Genomic DNA, 13,201 nt, shown 5'->3' on the forward strand with positions numbered 1-13,201 from the left:
AAAAAAAAAAAAAAAAAAAAAAAAAAAAAAAAAAAAAAAAAAAAAAAAAAAAAAAAAAAAAAAAAAAAGAAACATGGAAAAGTTACATTTCAGATGTTTTCTGTACAAATGGTCTTCTGTCATAAAAGAGGTCTTAGTGAGCCCAGTGTGTCCGTCCTGCCGTCGGTGTTACTGGATCACTGGAGCCTTGGGGAACACAAAAAGTTTAAGTTAAACTTAAATCTGAATAAAGTGCAAAAACATTATTCATTACCAGAAAAACCCAGAATAATCAAATAAAAACCAATAAGACAGCAAATCCTGTTCATCTGAGCCCACTGTCCTGGTTGAGCTGCTGATTTAAGAACTCCACGCATTTATGCAACGTATGTGAATGTGTTGCCGTCAGCATACCTTCCGCCACCAAGTGATCATCAGTACGGCTTGTAGCTGGTCTGGTGTGCCCCCCGCCTCGGGGTTTTACCATAGCTGGCATTCCCCTGGTCTGTCATGGAGTCAAAACAAGAAAGTCAGACACTTTGGCAGGAAGTTTCTTTACTGTCTCCTAAATATAAACATCAAAGGATGTGGATGGATGTCCATCTTTAAATGGTCACCATTTAATCCCTGCAAACCAAACTGGCACCAATTGGTAGGGAAGAAAAGATGGCAAATGGAGATGAATAAAAATCACACCAAGTGGTGAAGAAAACTAAATATGGCTGAAATGAAATTCCCAGCATCTCGAAGTGTTTTTTCATAATTTCAATACTTCTAAAGACTTGAACACTTCACCCACTAATGACCATCAAGTCATTAGATGTAAAATACTCTCAAAGCCACAGAAATAAAAAAATAAAAAAATCTGAAGACTGATGAAACAAGTTCATCGACTTATCACTTACTGTAGTCATATCCGGTGCCGTATCCATAGTAACCAGAAGAGTAGTCGTAATTGCCATAGCCACCGTATCCACCGTAGCCATAGCCTTGACTGCCATACCCCTGGTAGTAGTTTCCGTAGCCCTGGTTCCAACTCTGGCTCTGACCTGAAACAACAGTTGATCTTGTTCAGACCGAATACAAAGCAAGGGCGGTTTCCCTGGCCTAAAACCCCTTAAAGAAGACTGGAAAGCAATGATGTGCTTCACTTTGGACAATCACTAGAACTCACAAGAATTGAGAAACAAGAGCAACTACGACTAAAACCTAAAAGTAATGAAATAATAATGAGAGAAACAAGTTGTCCTCTGATGCAGGGGTTCCAAAACTTTTCCATGCCATGGAATCCCAAAGAGCATTAAAGCCTGGCTGAGGACCCCCTTTTCAAATCAAAATTTGTAGAGAAACATCAACCTTTAGAATGTTTTTTTTTTTAACTGACTATTGAATAATTACATTTATTAAGAATAACTGCTGTTTCACACCTTTTGATTCTAGATGGCCATGAGTTCTATGGTGGAAAGTTTCATCAGATAATATGTTTATTACCAGATAATACAATTTTTCATTACAATCCCCTTTATTATAAAAATAAATATGCGATACTTCATACTAATCCCATCAAATTTTACATCATCCCCACAGTTCTTATGGTGCTTGCAGCAGAGTAAGTTCCTTTGACCTTTTTCATTATCAAACATTTCTATTTCCTGCTTGCTACACTAGCTTGAGGAGCAAAGTAACTTGATTACTTTTACAGCCAATTCGAAAATGAGCATCAGGAATAACATTTAAATCAATTTAAACATTTAATAAAAGGAAAAAGATAAAAATAAAAAATAAGGGTTTTCCTCATTTTCCCTCCAACTTTGAGGCCTGTACATCGCCCCCTGGTGGCACACATTTGAAAACCACTGCTCTAATGCACATGAAACAGTAGCTCTGTCGTTTACCTCCACGGCCCCTTCCTCCTCGGCCTCCGTATCCTCCTCCACGCCCCGTCCCATACTGCTGCTGCTGGTACACCTCCTTCGGCTGGGCGATCTTCAGCTCACACTGTGGAGGAAATGAAACACGTTTCTTGACCTCAAGCCATCCAGCTTTGAGAACGCAAAGAAACAGGGGTGAACGAGAGTACACACCCTGCCACCTTCGATGGTGTGGTACTTCTTCTCCAGACACTTCTTGACGCTGGCTTCATCTTTATACGTGATGAAAATGAAGCCCCTCCTTTTCTTGGATTTGGGGTCAATGGGCAACTCGATGGTCTCAATCTAGAAGGAGAACATCACAATATAAATGATGCAAACATCAAGTGCAACTTCAGATCACATAAAAAAATATATGCAACCTGTTACAAGGATTTCTCTACTATAACTGGACACCAACCTCTCCAAAAGCACCAAAGTATTCCCTGATAGCCTCCTCGGTTGCTTCAGGATTCAACCCCCCAACAAAGATCTTCTTAGCAGGCTCTTTCTTCATCGCCATCGCCCTTTTCGGGTCGATCTGACGTCCGTCAAGTCTGTGTTCTTTCTGCTCCAACACCTACAGAAACAAAAAGGTATCATCAGTGACTGCAAAAAAGCCAACTGACACATCTCAGGAATCTGTTTTGCCATTTTAAGGAAGAACAATCAAATGAGGCTCACTTTGTCCACACTGGCAGAGTCTTTAAAGAGCACAAAGCCGAAGCCTCGGGACCGGCCAGTGTTGGAGTCCATTTTGATGGTGCAGTCTGAGACCTCCCCAAACTTGCTGAAGTAATCCTTCAGGTCTTTTTTACTCGTGTCCCAGCTGAGGCCACCAACAAACATTTTTCTGCAAACCGAAGACACAAAACACTTCCATCTCTTCTCAACAAAGACAAAACTTCTTCACTTAATCCCAGTTAACACTGGGAGGTAGCATGACTATCTTTAAACTCTTACCCAGCATCCTCTTCTCCTTTGCTGGCATCGATCTTGCCACCGTCTGTGCCGCTGTCCTGGCTGTCGTCGCCTCCCATCAGCTCCTGCTCGGCTCCATTCTGGTCCTCGTCTCCGTTCTGCTCCGATGTCTCCATGAGCAGATTCTCTGCGTCTGCCATTCTGAAATTGGTTTCTGTTCAAGAGACTGAGTACACACAAGCACAAAATTCAAATTATGAGGACCAACACTTGAAATGCTGAACAGGCATAACATAACAGTCTATTTTTTTATTTATTTTTTTTAAAGCAGAAAAATGATGAGATGCTAATAAATTTGGCCGTTTAAGGCCATGAAGGAGCAAATATTTATGCCTTCTAAAAGTGCCCCCAAAGGAGCACAAAACTTTATATTTTTAGTGAAAGGCGGAGCTCTTCAGTGCGTTTTCAATTCATGCAGTTATGTGAAAACTTTTTTTTCCCCCAGAGAAAATATGAAATCATGGTTACTGCAACTGATGAATACCAATCCTAAGGAGTATATGATGAAACAAAAAGAGTGCTGTAATGTTTATATGGCGAATTAGTTCTTCAAATCAAGTTCCCTCCAAAATACTCAACCTTGCTTGTATTTTGTCATTTCAATAAAATTGACAAACATCACACAAGCTGGGAAAAAAGAAACATTACACTGGCATTTGTAACATTGAATAAATCATGAGCCATAATACATCTGTTTAATATTTTTATAATTAAATCACAAAAGCACCACTTTCTGGGAGTATACATTTCATTTAATGAGTTCAAATATGTTGTTCAATCTGCACTTATGTATTCATTTAAAGCAAGTATTTGACAATTTTCTTTCCTGGGACCAATAAAATGCCTCATGTATAAATTATTGGATTTTTTAAAGTACACCACTATATTACAGACTATACTAGTTTTGTCTATAGCATCCGAGAGTTCCAACTCATTTGCTCCAGAAACTTCACTTTTGCAACATTGATCAATGCAGGCTGCTGTTAAAAACTAAAGAACTTCACCATTTTTGTTCTTCAGCGGTCTGAAAACTGGAAAATTATTTTGATAAATTAAAAATATGCCATTTTAATTAATATAGAAAATCACCATAAATGAATAAATACTCTGCTTTCCTACCCCAACTCACACCTTCAAAACTATCACTGTATAATTTTGGATTGAATAGTTTTATAACCACATCACTTGAACTCGTCAAGCTGGGCCTGAAAGTTTCCTAATAAACCAACTTCCACTTGCAAAAAAAATAATAATACATTTATTGGTACGTGGCGAACAGATATAAGGACCAAGCTCCAAAATGCTTTTTTACAAATTGAACTTGAATTTCGCAAACAGAAATGAATAATTCAAGTGATCCCAACTATGAAAGGCCTCCTTTATGGTAGTATGGCAGCAAGATTACACGTTCCTGATGATCGCTTAACTGCTAAGATTCATTCATTTCTAGACAGGACGGTACAACACAAAAGTAAACATGAGGAAATGATGAAAAAAAGAGATGTGTGCATCTCCGACGCTCCATAAAACGACAATATATACACAAAAAGATAACGAGCGCCGCGAGTCTCCATGTTGTTGAGCATTTGAGCGGACCGCGCTTTGCCTCGTACCCGCTCGGGACAGATAGTAGGCCTCACTTGCAGCTAATCACTAAGGAGCACATTAAATTACTAATAACAAATAGTCTAGGAGTATACACCAATAAACAAAAGCTAAAGCATACGCATGCATTGCTTAGTAGCGTAGGAACAAGGAATAGAGCGTTTCATTCATCGCTTTAAATAACCGCGTTCATGACCATTAGCTGCCTCGGCTAACTAAATGCTAACATCAAGACACGCCGCAAATAAAAACCGCCCCTCTCACAACAGACGCACACAGAATAACGCCTAAATAAAACTGAACCATCTGACTAAGGTTTAAGTGAGCTAATAACAACAGAATCCGCTGCTTACTTTGCGTGAATAAACCAGTGGGTCGCCGACTCGCAGCTCAAAATGGACACTCCAAATTCGCCGCTAACTCGTGGCAAAATATATAAGACCGGATGTGAGCAAGCAGTAGGGAAGCTCCGAAAGACGATGTCTGTGATTGGACAAAGTCTTGCGTTTAGTAACTAAAGCTCTTACTCTATTGGCTAAGAGGGTGAAGGCTGTGACAAAAGGCATAGTTAACAGCCGAATGTTCTTTCTCTGTTAGCATTGCTTTTCACGCTGCTGTTTCTGTTTAAGATATATCAACGCATACATATGAGTAGCCGCCGCATCGGCTTCTTTGCCCACGATACATGAGCACCTCCGCCATATTGTGAGTGGCAAAGTTTCCGAAACAGGGTTTCTGAACAAAAGAAACACTCAATTTAATGTTCAACTATTTTTTGATATGTAATTGTATGTTTGTTTTTGTAAAATGTAGTGGAATAAAACAAAAATAACATTTATTGTCCCTCAGTGGGAACATTCGGTTGGACCGGCAGCAAAGTGTCAGGCGAGTCGAAGCATCTAAATTTACACAAGAATAAAAATAAGAAAATAGAATGAAGAATGACATAGTGTACCATAAGAACTAAGTTACAGCATAAAACAGCACCAAACAGCTATTAAAATGCATACTCTGATTCAAAGAAATGTGCAACTGAGAGGATAAACTAAGACATACTGTGACTGTGTATTTGTGCATAAAACGACTATTTTCAAAAACTAAAGAATGGCAAACAACAGGAATGTGCAGGAATGTTAATCAAAATGAGAAAACCTACACACTAAACAGTAGGGACATGGACATTTTTGAGTATAAGTCTAATCATAATAAAATATTCCAGTTCCAATTGCTGGGAGGAAGAATCTATAATTACACTATTTTGTGCTCAAAGGATTCAGCACTGAAGGAGCTCTCCAATTCAGCAACAGCTTCATGCATGAGATTGACTGTCCAACAGGGGCTCCCACCACCCACGGCCTGCACTGGGTTGTGGATTGGCTGGCCTGACTGGTCTTCCTGATTAGTTTAACTAACTGCTTCATCTGTAGATAAGCTGCAGCTCCTACATACGCTATAGAAGACAGCTGATGCCTCTACAGAGTCAAAAAGGGCCTCTAGGAGCACCCCCTCCACTTCAGAACCTCAGTCTTTTCAACAGGTAGTGTCTGCTCTGACTTTTCCTATAAAGAGCATCAGTGTTGACTCCAGTTCAGTTTATTGTTCAGGTGAACACCCAGGTACTCCGAAGAGTGCCAATATTGTGATCGAGAAAATATATCTTCAAAACAAAACTTAAATTGACCTCTCAAAATTAGCAACCCACTTAATTCAGATTTGTAATAAAACTATCTACATTATCCTGTAACCATAGAACTACTGTGTCCCTATAGTTGACACCTCTTACTAAAAGGGAATGAAAAGCAGGGAGAGAAAAAAATGATAGGGCAATTTAACATTTGGTCTCAAACAGAAAAACTATTAAAATGCATAACAGGCAAAATGGGAACATGGGATTAATATGCAAATTAGATATGCTGGAAGTTCATCACTTCAAATAAAGACAATTTGGAGCAGTTCAGCTTTGTACTTTACCATCTGAATGCAAATGAATCTTCAAGACCAAAGGTGAAAGTTGTTCGACTCTGAATAAGTTGCCTGCTTAGTTCCCAAATCTGCAAACAATTCAAAATCCAGAAGGAAACATTTCATTTGGACTCATCGACTGCGTAATTTACATCATGCACACGATATGTAAATTATCTGATATACAGTGCATAAACCTGGAACAGGCACCAAAGGAGGCAAGTGTTGCTTTTCTGCCATGAGTGGAATCACATTACAGGATGCAGTCATGGTTTTCAGTAGAAATATGGAAGATGTTTGCCCTCTTTCTATGGTGCAGTCAGGGCTTTGAGGTGGTCATTGGTACAAGTTCAACTGTCAAATACCTCATCTGAATTCAAAATATCTTAAGTTCACATTCATAGTCGCCACCCACACCAAGTCATGCCATACCAAGTTGTTAATGTCTGGGGGAAAAAATAAATAAATAAATAAAAAAGTACAACTGGCAGATGATGCAGGAATAAATTTATTTTTCAATGGCAGTTTATTCTCACTTTATTCACATTTGATTTAATCTAAGTTAAAAACACATAGAAGAATTAGATTAAAATAGCACAATAAGTTTCATAAAAACCTGCTTAAACAGCAATATTTTTAAACTATCAATTTAAACCAATTCAAATAAACTAATTTAAAGATTCAAACACTGTGAAACAAAGTCTAGTCTTAAAAGAATATATTCAGTACTAAGTGAAGAGCCACAGCCAACTTCAAGATCGAGATTTGGAGACCCAGTGGTACTTGTCAACACGGGGGCCCGCAAAAATAAACGTGGGCCGATTAGATTTAAAGCCTTTCTGGTTGGAGAACTGAGACGGTGGACATCCAGTAGCAGAAGAGAAAGACTCTCCAGGGAAACCCTTCCTCTTTTCTCTCAGCCAGGTCTGCGGAGCTCCTGGAGAGAACTCGCTTAACTGTGAGCAAGAGGGGTACAACAGTTACTAGAGTCTAAATCATCTCAGAAAGACCCTTTTAAAATTACAAGAAAAGCTCATGTTGAGGCCAAATGAAGAAATGGACAATTTAAGAGTTTTGGACAAATTGTAGCTTCATGTGGGCTCACCCGGTAAATGCTGTTGGGGTTGACGACGGTTGGGATGGTTTTAGGCTCAAAGCCTGTGGAAGGGCAGGGACCTGATAGACTGCGGCTGCTGTTGCTACTCATGCTTTTGTCCATATCCTTGTCTTCTTCATCAGAAGAACTTCCTGACTGGATGTCGAGGCTTGCTCGCTCCACAGCCTCATGGATGCGTCGGGAAAATTCCCCATCACGCCGACAGCTGTCCAACACCGAGACGCAGAATGGAGTGCTACGTTCACCGTACCTTCGAAAAAAAAAAAAAAAAAAAAGCAGATAAAGTTCCTTAAACACATTGACTCCAGTGGTTATTATGGCTCTCTTTAAATCACAATTGGAAAAACAAAAAGCAACATGTTCTCTATTGCAGAAAGCCAAACTTAGTTTAATTTCACTTGACTGTGTCAACATCTGAGAACTCTGCAATGCCATTTATCACCTCCACATCTGGCTCTCAGGTAAACAGACCTGCAAGAAACCTCTCCAGGGTCGACCCACACCGTTATCTCCAAGGGCAGCCCCAGGTCTTCGTACCGCACTGCGCTCCGCTCACAAGCCTGCTGCAACACCGGGTCCTGCAGCTGGACACGGTTCATACGAAGACACCTGAAACCAGATTGCAATGACAAAATTAGAATCAGAGCATCTTTGTCACAGAAGCAGAGTTTCAATTCAGTACAGTCCGTTCAAAGAAGAGAAACTGCATAAGACGGAACGACAGGTGTTTGAGGCTGCAATTCAGTTTAGTAACTGCATTTACACCTTACTCAAAAGGCTTACCATAACCAGTATATAACTAACCCAAACAAAAACTTAGTTCACACAATACCTCTAAATTTAACCAATAACCACCACAATACAACCAGAACTTGGCCCCATAAGGCCCAGTGGGCTTCAGTAGGTTAGTGAATGTGTCAGAATGTCCCAAGCAGAATAGTTAAACAAGTTCACAACACAATTTTCAACCAAGAGTACCAAGTTATATAGAAGGCAAGTGTTCTCATTTTGACCCTTTGTATAGCTTTAAAAGAAAACATATGGCGTTTAAAAACCTCCAAGCTTATATGACAGAGCAATAAAATCATCTTTTAGGTTCAGCTATTTTTTGAGAGAAAAAAAGCGGCCTACATCCAGCCGTTTTTACCTAGGAAAAACTCTGAAAATATTATATACAGCTAGAAATTGGTCACTTTCATATCCGGGTGTCCCTTCAAAAGAAAATTGCAAGCATATTGGGATTATTGAGAATCACTTATTTTCTTTACCTACTCTAGATAGCTCAAGCAAACTTTTGGGCAAAGCATCCGTCTTACTTGTAAGTGAACATTTATTGGTGAACAAAACCACCATAAGTGCAGCAGATAATCTTGAGCCCAACAGTGCATCGCAATGAGATCCCAGGGGCCTCACCTGTAGGCCTGTCCTTTGGTGGGCACGCTTGGGTGCCAGTGATTCTTGTAGTTCTCGAACAGAGCCGAGGTGAGGGCGGCAGCAAAACGCTCCCTGCTGTCGTTCTCCAGACAGCCGTATCTTTTTACCAGCCGAGTGATAAAGAACACAGCTGCAGCAATTTCCTCTTTCATGGTTTACACACTCTTTACTTTCCAGGTCAAAACACAGAAGCTATTCAGCTAAATAAGAATAAAAAAACAAACTCAAATCATTAAAAGACTCGTACAATAACCCTACTTCTATAGAAATAGAAAAATAAAATCAACCAGACAGAGACAATGCAAGCAAATGTAATTGCGGCTGAAATGTTATAAAGCTCTCTGGACGGGCTACAAAATCTAAAGAACATAAATCGCAACAAAATTAAATAAGTCAAAAAGCGGCAGGATTTCAGCCTTAACACTTAAAAACAGCTTCTCCCTCCACTGCTTTTCAGGGTTTATTAGAAAGACAGCTCACCTGTGAGACAATCAGACACACCTGAACCTGGTCAGTTTGATGACCTCAACAAGAGCTAAAATAATGCCTTCAATGCATCACTTTAGTACTGAAATGTTGCAGCTGTTTTAACTAACCTGACACTCATTGTTTTTTGAATAAAGCATGCTTACACAGTCAGAGCATGTCCTTTATTTGAATGAACAGTAAATATAAATAACATTAAACCAATGTGCCAAAAAAAGATTCACATAAAAGTTTCAACATTAACATTCATCAAGTGAAAAGTGAGAATACAGGCAACAATGATACAAGAAAATAATCATCGGCAGTGAAATATTTGTAATTTTTCTTTCCCAAGCAAACTGACTTATTGATTTATTACCTTCTCTGTTAAATAAGTTGAACATTTGAAAGAAAATGCATCAGCAGGTTGGCAGAAGAAACACAGGCCTCCTTTCAGATTGATTCATTGGTTTGCAAATTTTTAACTCATTGCAAGTATGAAATGCCCTTAAATGCAAAAATGACTATCAAGTCTGTGTACTTGCAAATAGTTCAGTGTAATTCTATTAAACTAAAAAAAAAAAAAAAAAAATCCTATATGAAAGAAGTTGCATGTCAGAAGAGAAACTGGCAGATTTGGGGGAAAAATATTCCCCCAAATCTGCCAAAGTTAAACTTTAACAAAAAATGTATGCTCCACACATTTCCATAATAAAAGTGAATTCACAGCTATTTAACCAGTTTATTATGAATAAAAACAAAGCATGTATGTTTTATTACCTAGCTATCCCCGCGCAATAGGCCTTTATTAGGCTTCACGCAGCAGATCTCAAGTATTTACAGACAGGAAAATAGCCCAGAGCGTATTAAACAGAAACATTCAAAACTGATGAAAAGCTGCAATTTTCTTCAAATAATATAAAGTTTAACTTTTTAACTTTTTCAGGATCTTGAAACAGCCAAATCTTTCAAGATAAATTTAGGACAAGAGAGCCTTATAGGACCTCTAGTGGTCAAGTTTTTAAATGCAACGATAACACTTCAACACAGTTGCCAGATATTTAAGAGAGAAAATATCCATCCTTCACCGAGATGTGATAAAGCCCATTCATTAGAATTAAAACTTCACAGACTATTTTCTAATTAGTGCAAATCTGTTCAATCAGAGGAGAGTTCAACAACTGACCGTAAAATCACAACATCATTCCCCATGCAGAATATTGCCAAAGAATGGGACTTTTCCATTTTGTATCAAATACACCATCTTAATGCAAACAATTATTATTGCACAGGTTCAGCTGCTGGAATATCCAACTTTTGATGGTACCAAAAAGCATGCCACACACTGAACATCAAGACCTCACCAGCTTTTAAAAATATGGCGTAACAGTCAAACCCACCATGTAAATAGAGCTTTATACAAAGAGTGATACATTTTTTTCTTGCTTATTTTGATGAGGGCATTGGAAAATTTGAATGAAGATTAATAATAGCTGAACAGAGAAATGTATTGCCGTGGCCAACACAATGTAAATGGTGTCTTGCTGTCTAAATAAAAAGACAAAAATATACTCAAGATCAAATTCTCAATGGTGATTTTAGAAACACACTTTAGGAAGATTTAGACCTCAGTTTGTTTCACAGCTGTTTTGTGCATATTAAAGGAACAGTCTGTTCAAAGAAAATTAAATTTGACAAAAAACAAAGTTATTGGAAGATGATTAAACTTTTTTCCCCAAAAGAATATTTTCATAAAGATAATTATGACAGAGAACCAACTCCTTTTCAGTCAGACATCAAAACAGCTTTCATTTGCATTCTCAACATTGTGCAAATGAGCTAATAGCTACATGCTGTGATGGAAAAACTGATTACTGTAATGAGATGAATCTGTTTTCCCATTCCAAAAGACATAATGACTGGTTCTCTTAATGCTTTTTGGAATATACAGATTTGAACTAATTGCTCATACCTGAAATGTTGACAGAAACAAACCATAGGCCTGAACACCAATCAGAAACAAAGAAAATCTTTCCAACGAGCTCTACAACTTGGTGATGAGAACCTTTTTAACATCTGGCTTTTTTGTTTTAGGCACAGAACAAAGTGACTTTAAGTGCTTCTTTGTTTTTGTGTAAATCAAAATGTTGCCAATGTTGAACCCAAAATGTCTCATGATCAAAAAAAGTGAGAATGAAAAAAAAAAGAAAAACAAATAATTGTCTTTATTTTCCTAAAGAAGCTATTTGTTTTTTCTACATTTTCTTCATTTTGAGTTTTCAACCAATCACAACACTCCTCCTTCAATCCCTGCATTACTGCAGCAGTAAACATTCAGCAACTTTTCAAGCAGATGATAAAAGTGCCCCAGAACTCCACAAGATAATTAAAGGCATTTATGATTAAGGGGATACAACGTGTTGAAACTGGAGAGCTTTCAGAAGAACATGAAGGAGAAACACGTTTCAAACTTTAGCTTAAGTCAACAAAAACCTACAAGCTCACAGCAGAATCTTTTCTGTGAACTTTTAAACTGAAACAGACGCAGTTGCATCTTTGAAATTAACCAAAGTCATATTAGAAATAAACTTATGAGGCTGTATTGACGGGGTTTGAAATTTGTGACAATAGATCATATTGCATATCATAATGCAGTAAGTTACTCATCTGTACTTTGGAGACACCGATATGACTACCTCCTGAATAGTTAGAGGCTTTTTTTATGTACTTTATGTTTTTTCTTTTTAAGGTGAGTTGGACTTCAACTCTGAAATAAAATCAATCGATCTATTTATATTTAGATTGGAGGGAAACCTATAAATCTTAATTCCAATCAGTTGATTTACTTTTTCTCCAGTTTGTACCCACGAGTTCATATTTTACAGAATACTACTTCCACATTCTGACTATGAATAGTCAAACCAATGTACAAACGCCACAGCACAAGTTTAATTTTAGTAGTGTTTTTGATTACAGAGATGAGTAGTTTAAAAAAAATCTTATTTAATTATTATTTTTCTATTTAAGAACACTTAAAGAGTTATACTCTATTTCCATTTCATTTGGTCCTGATCCCCATTAATGCCAGTTATCTGCTGACCTCTGATCAAAGTAAATTGAAATGTCCATTTAGTAGTAGATTCTATATTCTGGAGTCACATGACTGCATTTCCTTGCAGTGGACTATGAATGGAACATAGAAAATTATTCCAAATCGGTTTACAGGACAACAAAAAACAAAAAGACATGAATTTATCAAGAGGTGATTTTTTTTTGTTAAATAAAAAAACAAAAACAAAAAAAAACAAGCCTTAAACACGTTTAGATTTAATTGTACATTTTTCTTTTGGATTAAAAAAAAATTTAATCAGAATGCAATTTTTATTTCTTAAAAAAATGTAGTGAATCTAGAGTTAAAACAATGAGCTGCTGATTTCAACGTCATTTTCCAGAATGATTCATTTCCTGTCTACTGAACAAAGAGTGTGAAAACGTTTCTTTAGGAAAGTCAGATCAAACCAGTAGCAGTTGGGATCTTAATTATTAACTTATAGTGGGGATTAAAGAAAAATATATAACAAAAGACCGAATCCAGAAAACAGTCACTGTTTACTCTATAAATGCAGAGGAAACGTGACTCGGGTGCTTATTCCCATTAAAACCATATGAACAGTGCAGACATTTTTTGTGGTTCTGAAACCTTTTAAAAGAAATTTTGTGGGTTATCAGCCTCTGCCGGAACAGAAAT

General features: G+C 37.7%; 2 protein-coding genes across 3 annotated transcripts; both read right to left on the bottom strand.

The window, feature by feature from the left end:
- Nucleotides 1–27: 27 nt before the first annotated feature.
- Nucleotides 28–4,936, bottom strand: LOC103476259 (heterogeneous nuclear ribonucleoprotein A/B-like). The gene is made up of 9 exons (XM_008428465.2): nt 4,829–4,936; nt 2,853–3,036; nt 2,574–2,742; nt 2,311–2,469; nt 2,064–2,195; nt 1,875–1,977; nt 885–1,028; nt 394–484; nt 28–186 (listed from the first exon to the last, which is right to left on the bottom strand). Exons 2-8 carry the CDS (start codon nt 3,008–3,010, stop codon nt 414–416), a joined length of 936 nt encoding a protein of 311 aa, XP_008426687.1. The 5' UTR covers nt 3,011–3,036; nt 4,829–4,936; the 3' UTR covers nt 28–186; nt 394–413.
- A 1,991-nt stretch (nt 4,937–6,927) lies between these two features.
- Nucleotides 6,928–12,727, bottom strand: btg4 (B-cell translocation gene 4). 2 transcript variants are annotated; one of them, XM_008428469.2, is made up of 5 exons: nt 9,469–12,727; nt 8,968–9,188; nt 8,026–8,163; nt 7,543–7,804; nt 6,928–7,393 (listed from the first exon to the last, which is right to left on the bottom strand). In XM_008428469.2, the coding sequence occupies exons 2-5, from the start codon at nt 9,138–9,140 to the stop codon at nt 7,190–7,192; spliced, it is 777 nt and encodes a 258-aa protein (XP_008426691.1). In that variant the 5' UTR covers nt 9,141–9,188; nt 9,469–12,727; the 3' UTR covers nt 6,928–7,189. The 2 variants fall into 2 exon arrangements, with proteins under 2 accessions (XP_008426691.1, XP_008426690.1); XM_008428468.2 differs by lacking the exon at nt 9,469–12,727 and having other exon boundaries at nt 8,968–9,454.
- Nucleotides 12,728–13,201: the final 474 nt, after the last annotated feature.

The sequence above is a fragment of the Poecilia reticulata genome, linkage group LG14 (assembly GCF_000633615.1).
Source record: "Poecilia reticulata strain Guanapo linkage group LG14, Guppy_female_1.0+MT, whole genome shotgun sequence".
Classification (NCBI taxonomy): domain Eukaryota; kingdom Metazoa; phylum Chordata; class Actinopteri; order Cyprinodontiformes; family Poeciliidae; genus Poecilia; species Poecilia reticulata.

Excerpts from the sequence above, each read along its gene's own strand:
- LOC103476259 (XM_008428465.2), bottom strand. The coding sequence starts at position 3,010 with ATGGCAGACGCAGAGAATCTGCTCATGGAGACATCGGAGCAGAACGGA. Across the intron at positions 2,743-2,852 it reads AAAGGAGAAGAGGATGCTGG|AAAAATGTTTGTTGGTGGCC; the intron begins GTAAGAGTTTAA and ends TTCGGTTTGCAG. Across the intron at positions 485-884 it reads CGGCACCGGATATGACTACA|ACCAGGGGAATGCCAGCTAT; the intron begins GTAAGTGATAAG and ends ACTCCATGACAG.
- btg4 (XM_008428469.2), bottom strand. The coding sequence starts at position 9,140 with ATGAAAGAGGAAATTGCTGCAGCTGTGTTCTTTATCACTCGGCTGGTA. Across the intron at positions 7,805-8,025 it reads CCTGGAGAGGTTTCTTGCAG|GTACGGTGAACGTAGCACTC; the intron begins GTCTGTTTACCT and ends TTTTTTTCGAAG. Across the intron at positions 7,394-7,542 it reads ACCCCAACAGCATTTACCGG|TTAAGCGAGTTCTCTCCAGG; the intron begins GTGAGCCCACAT and ends TCTTGCTCACAG.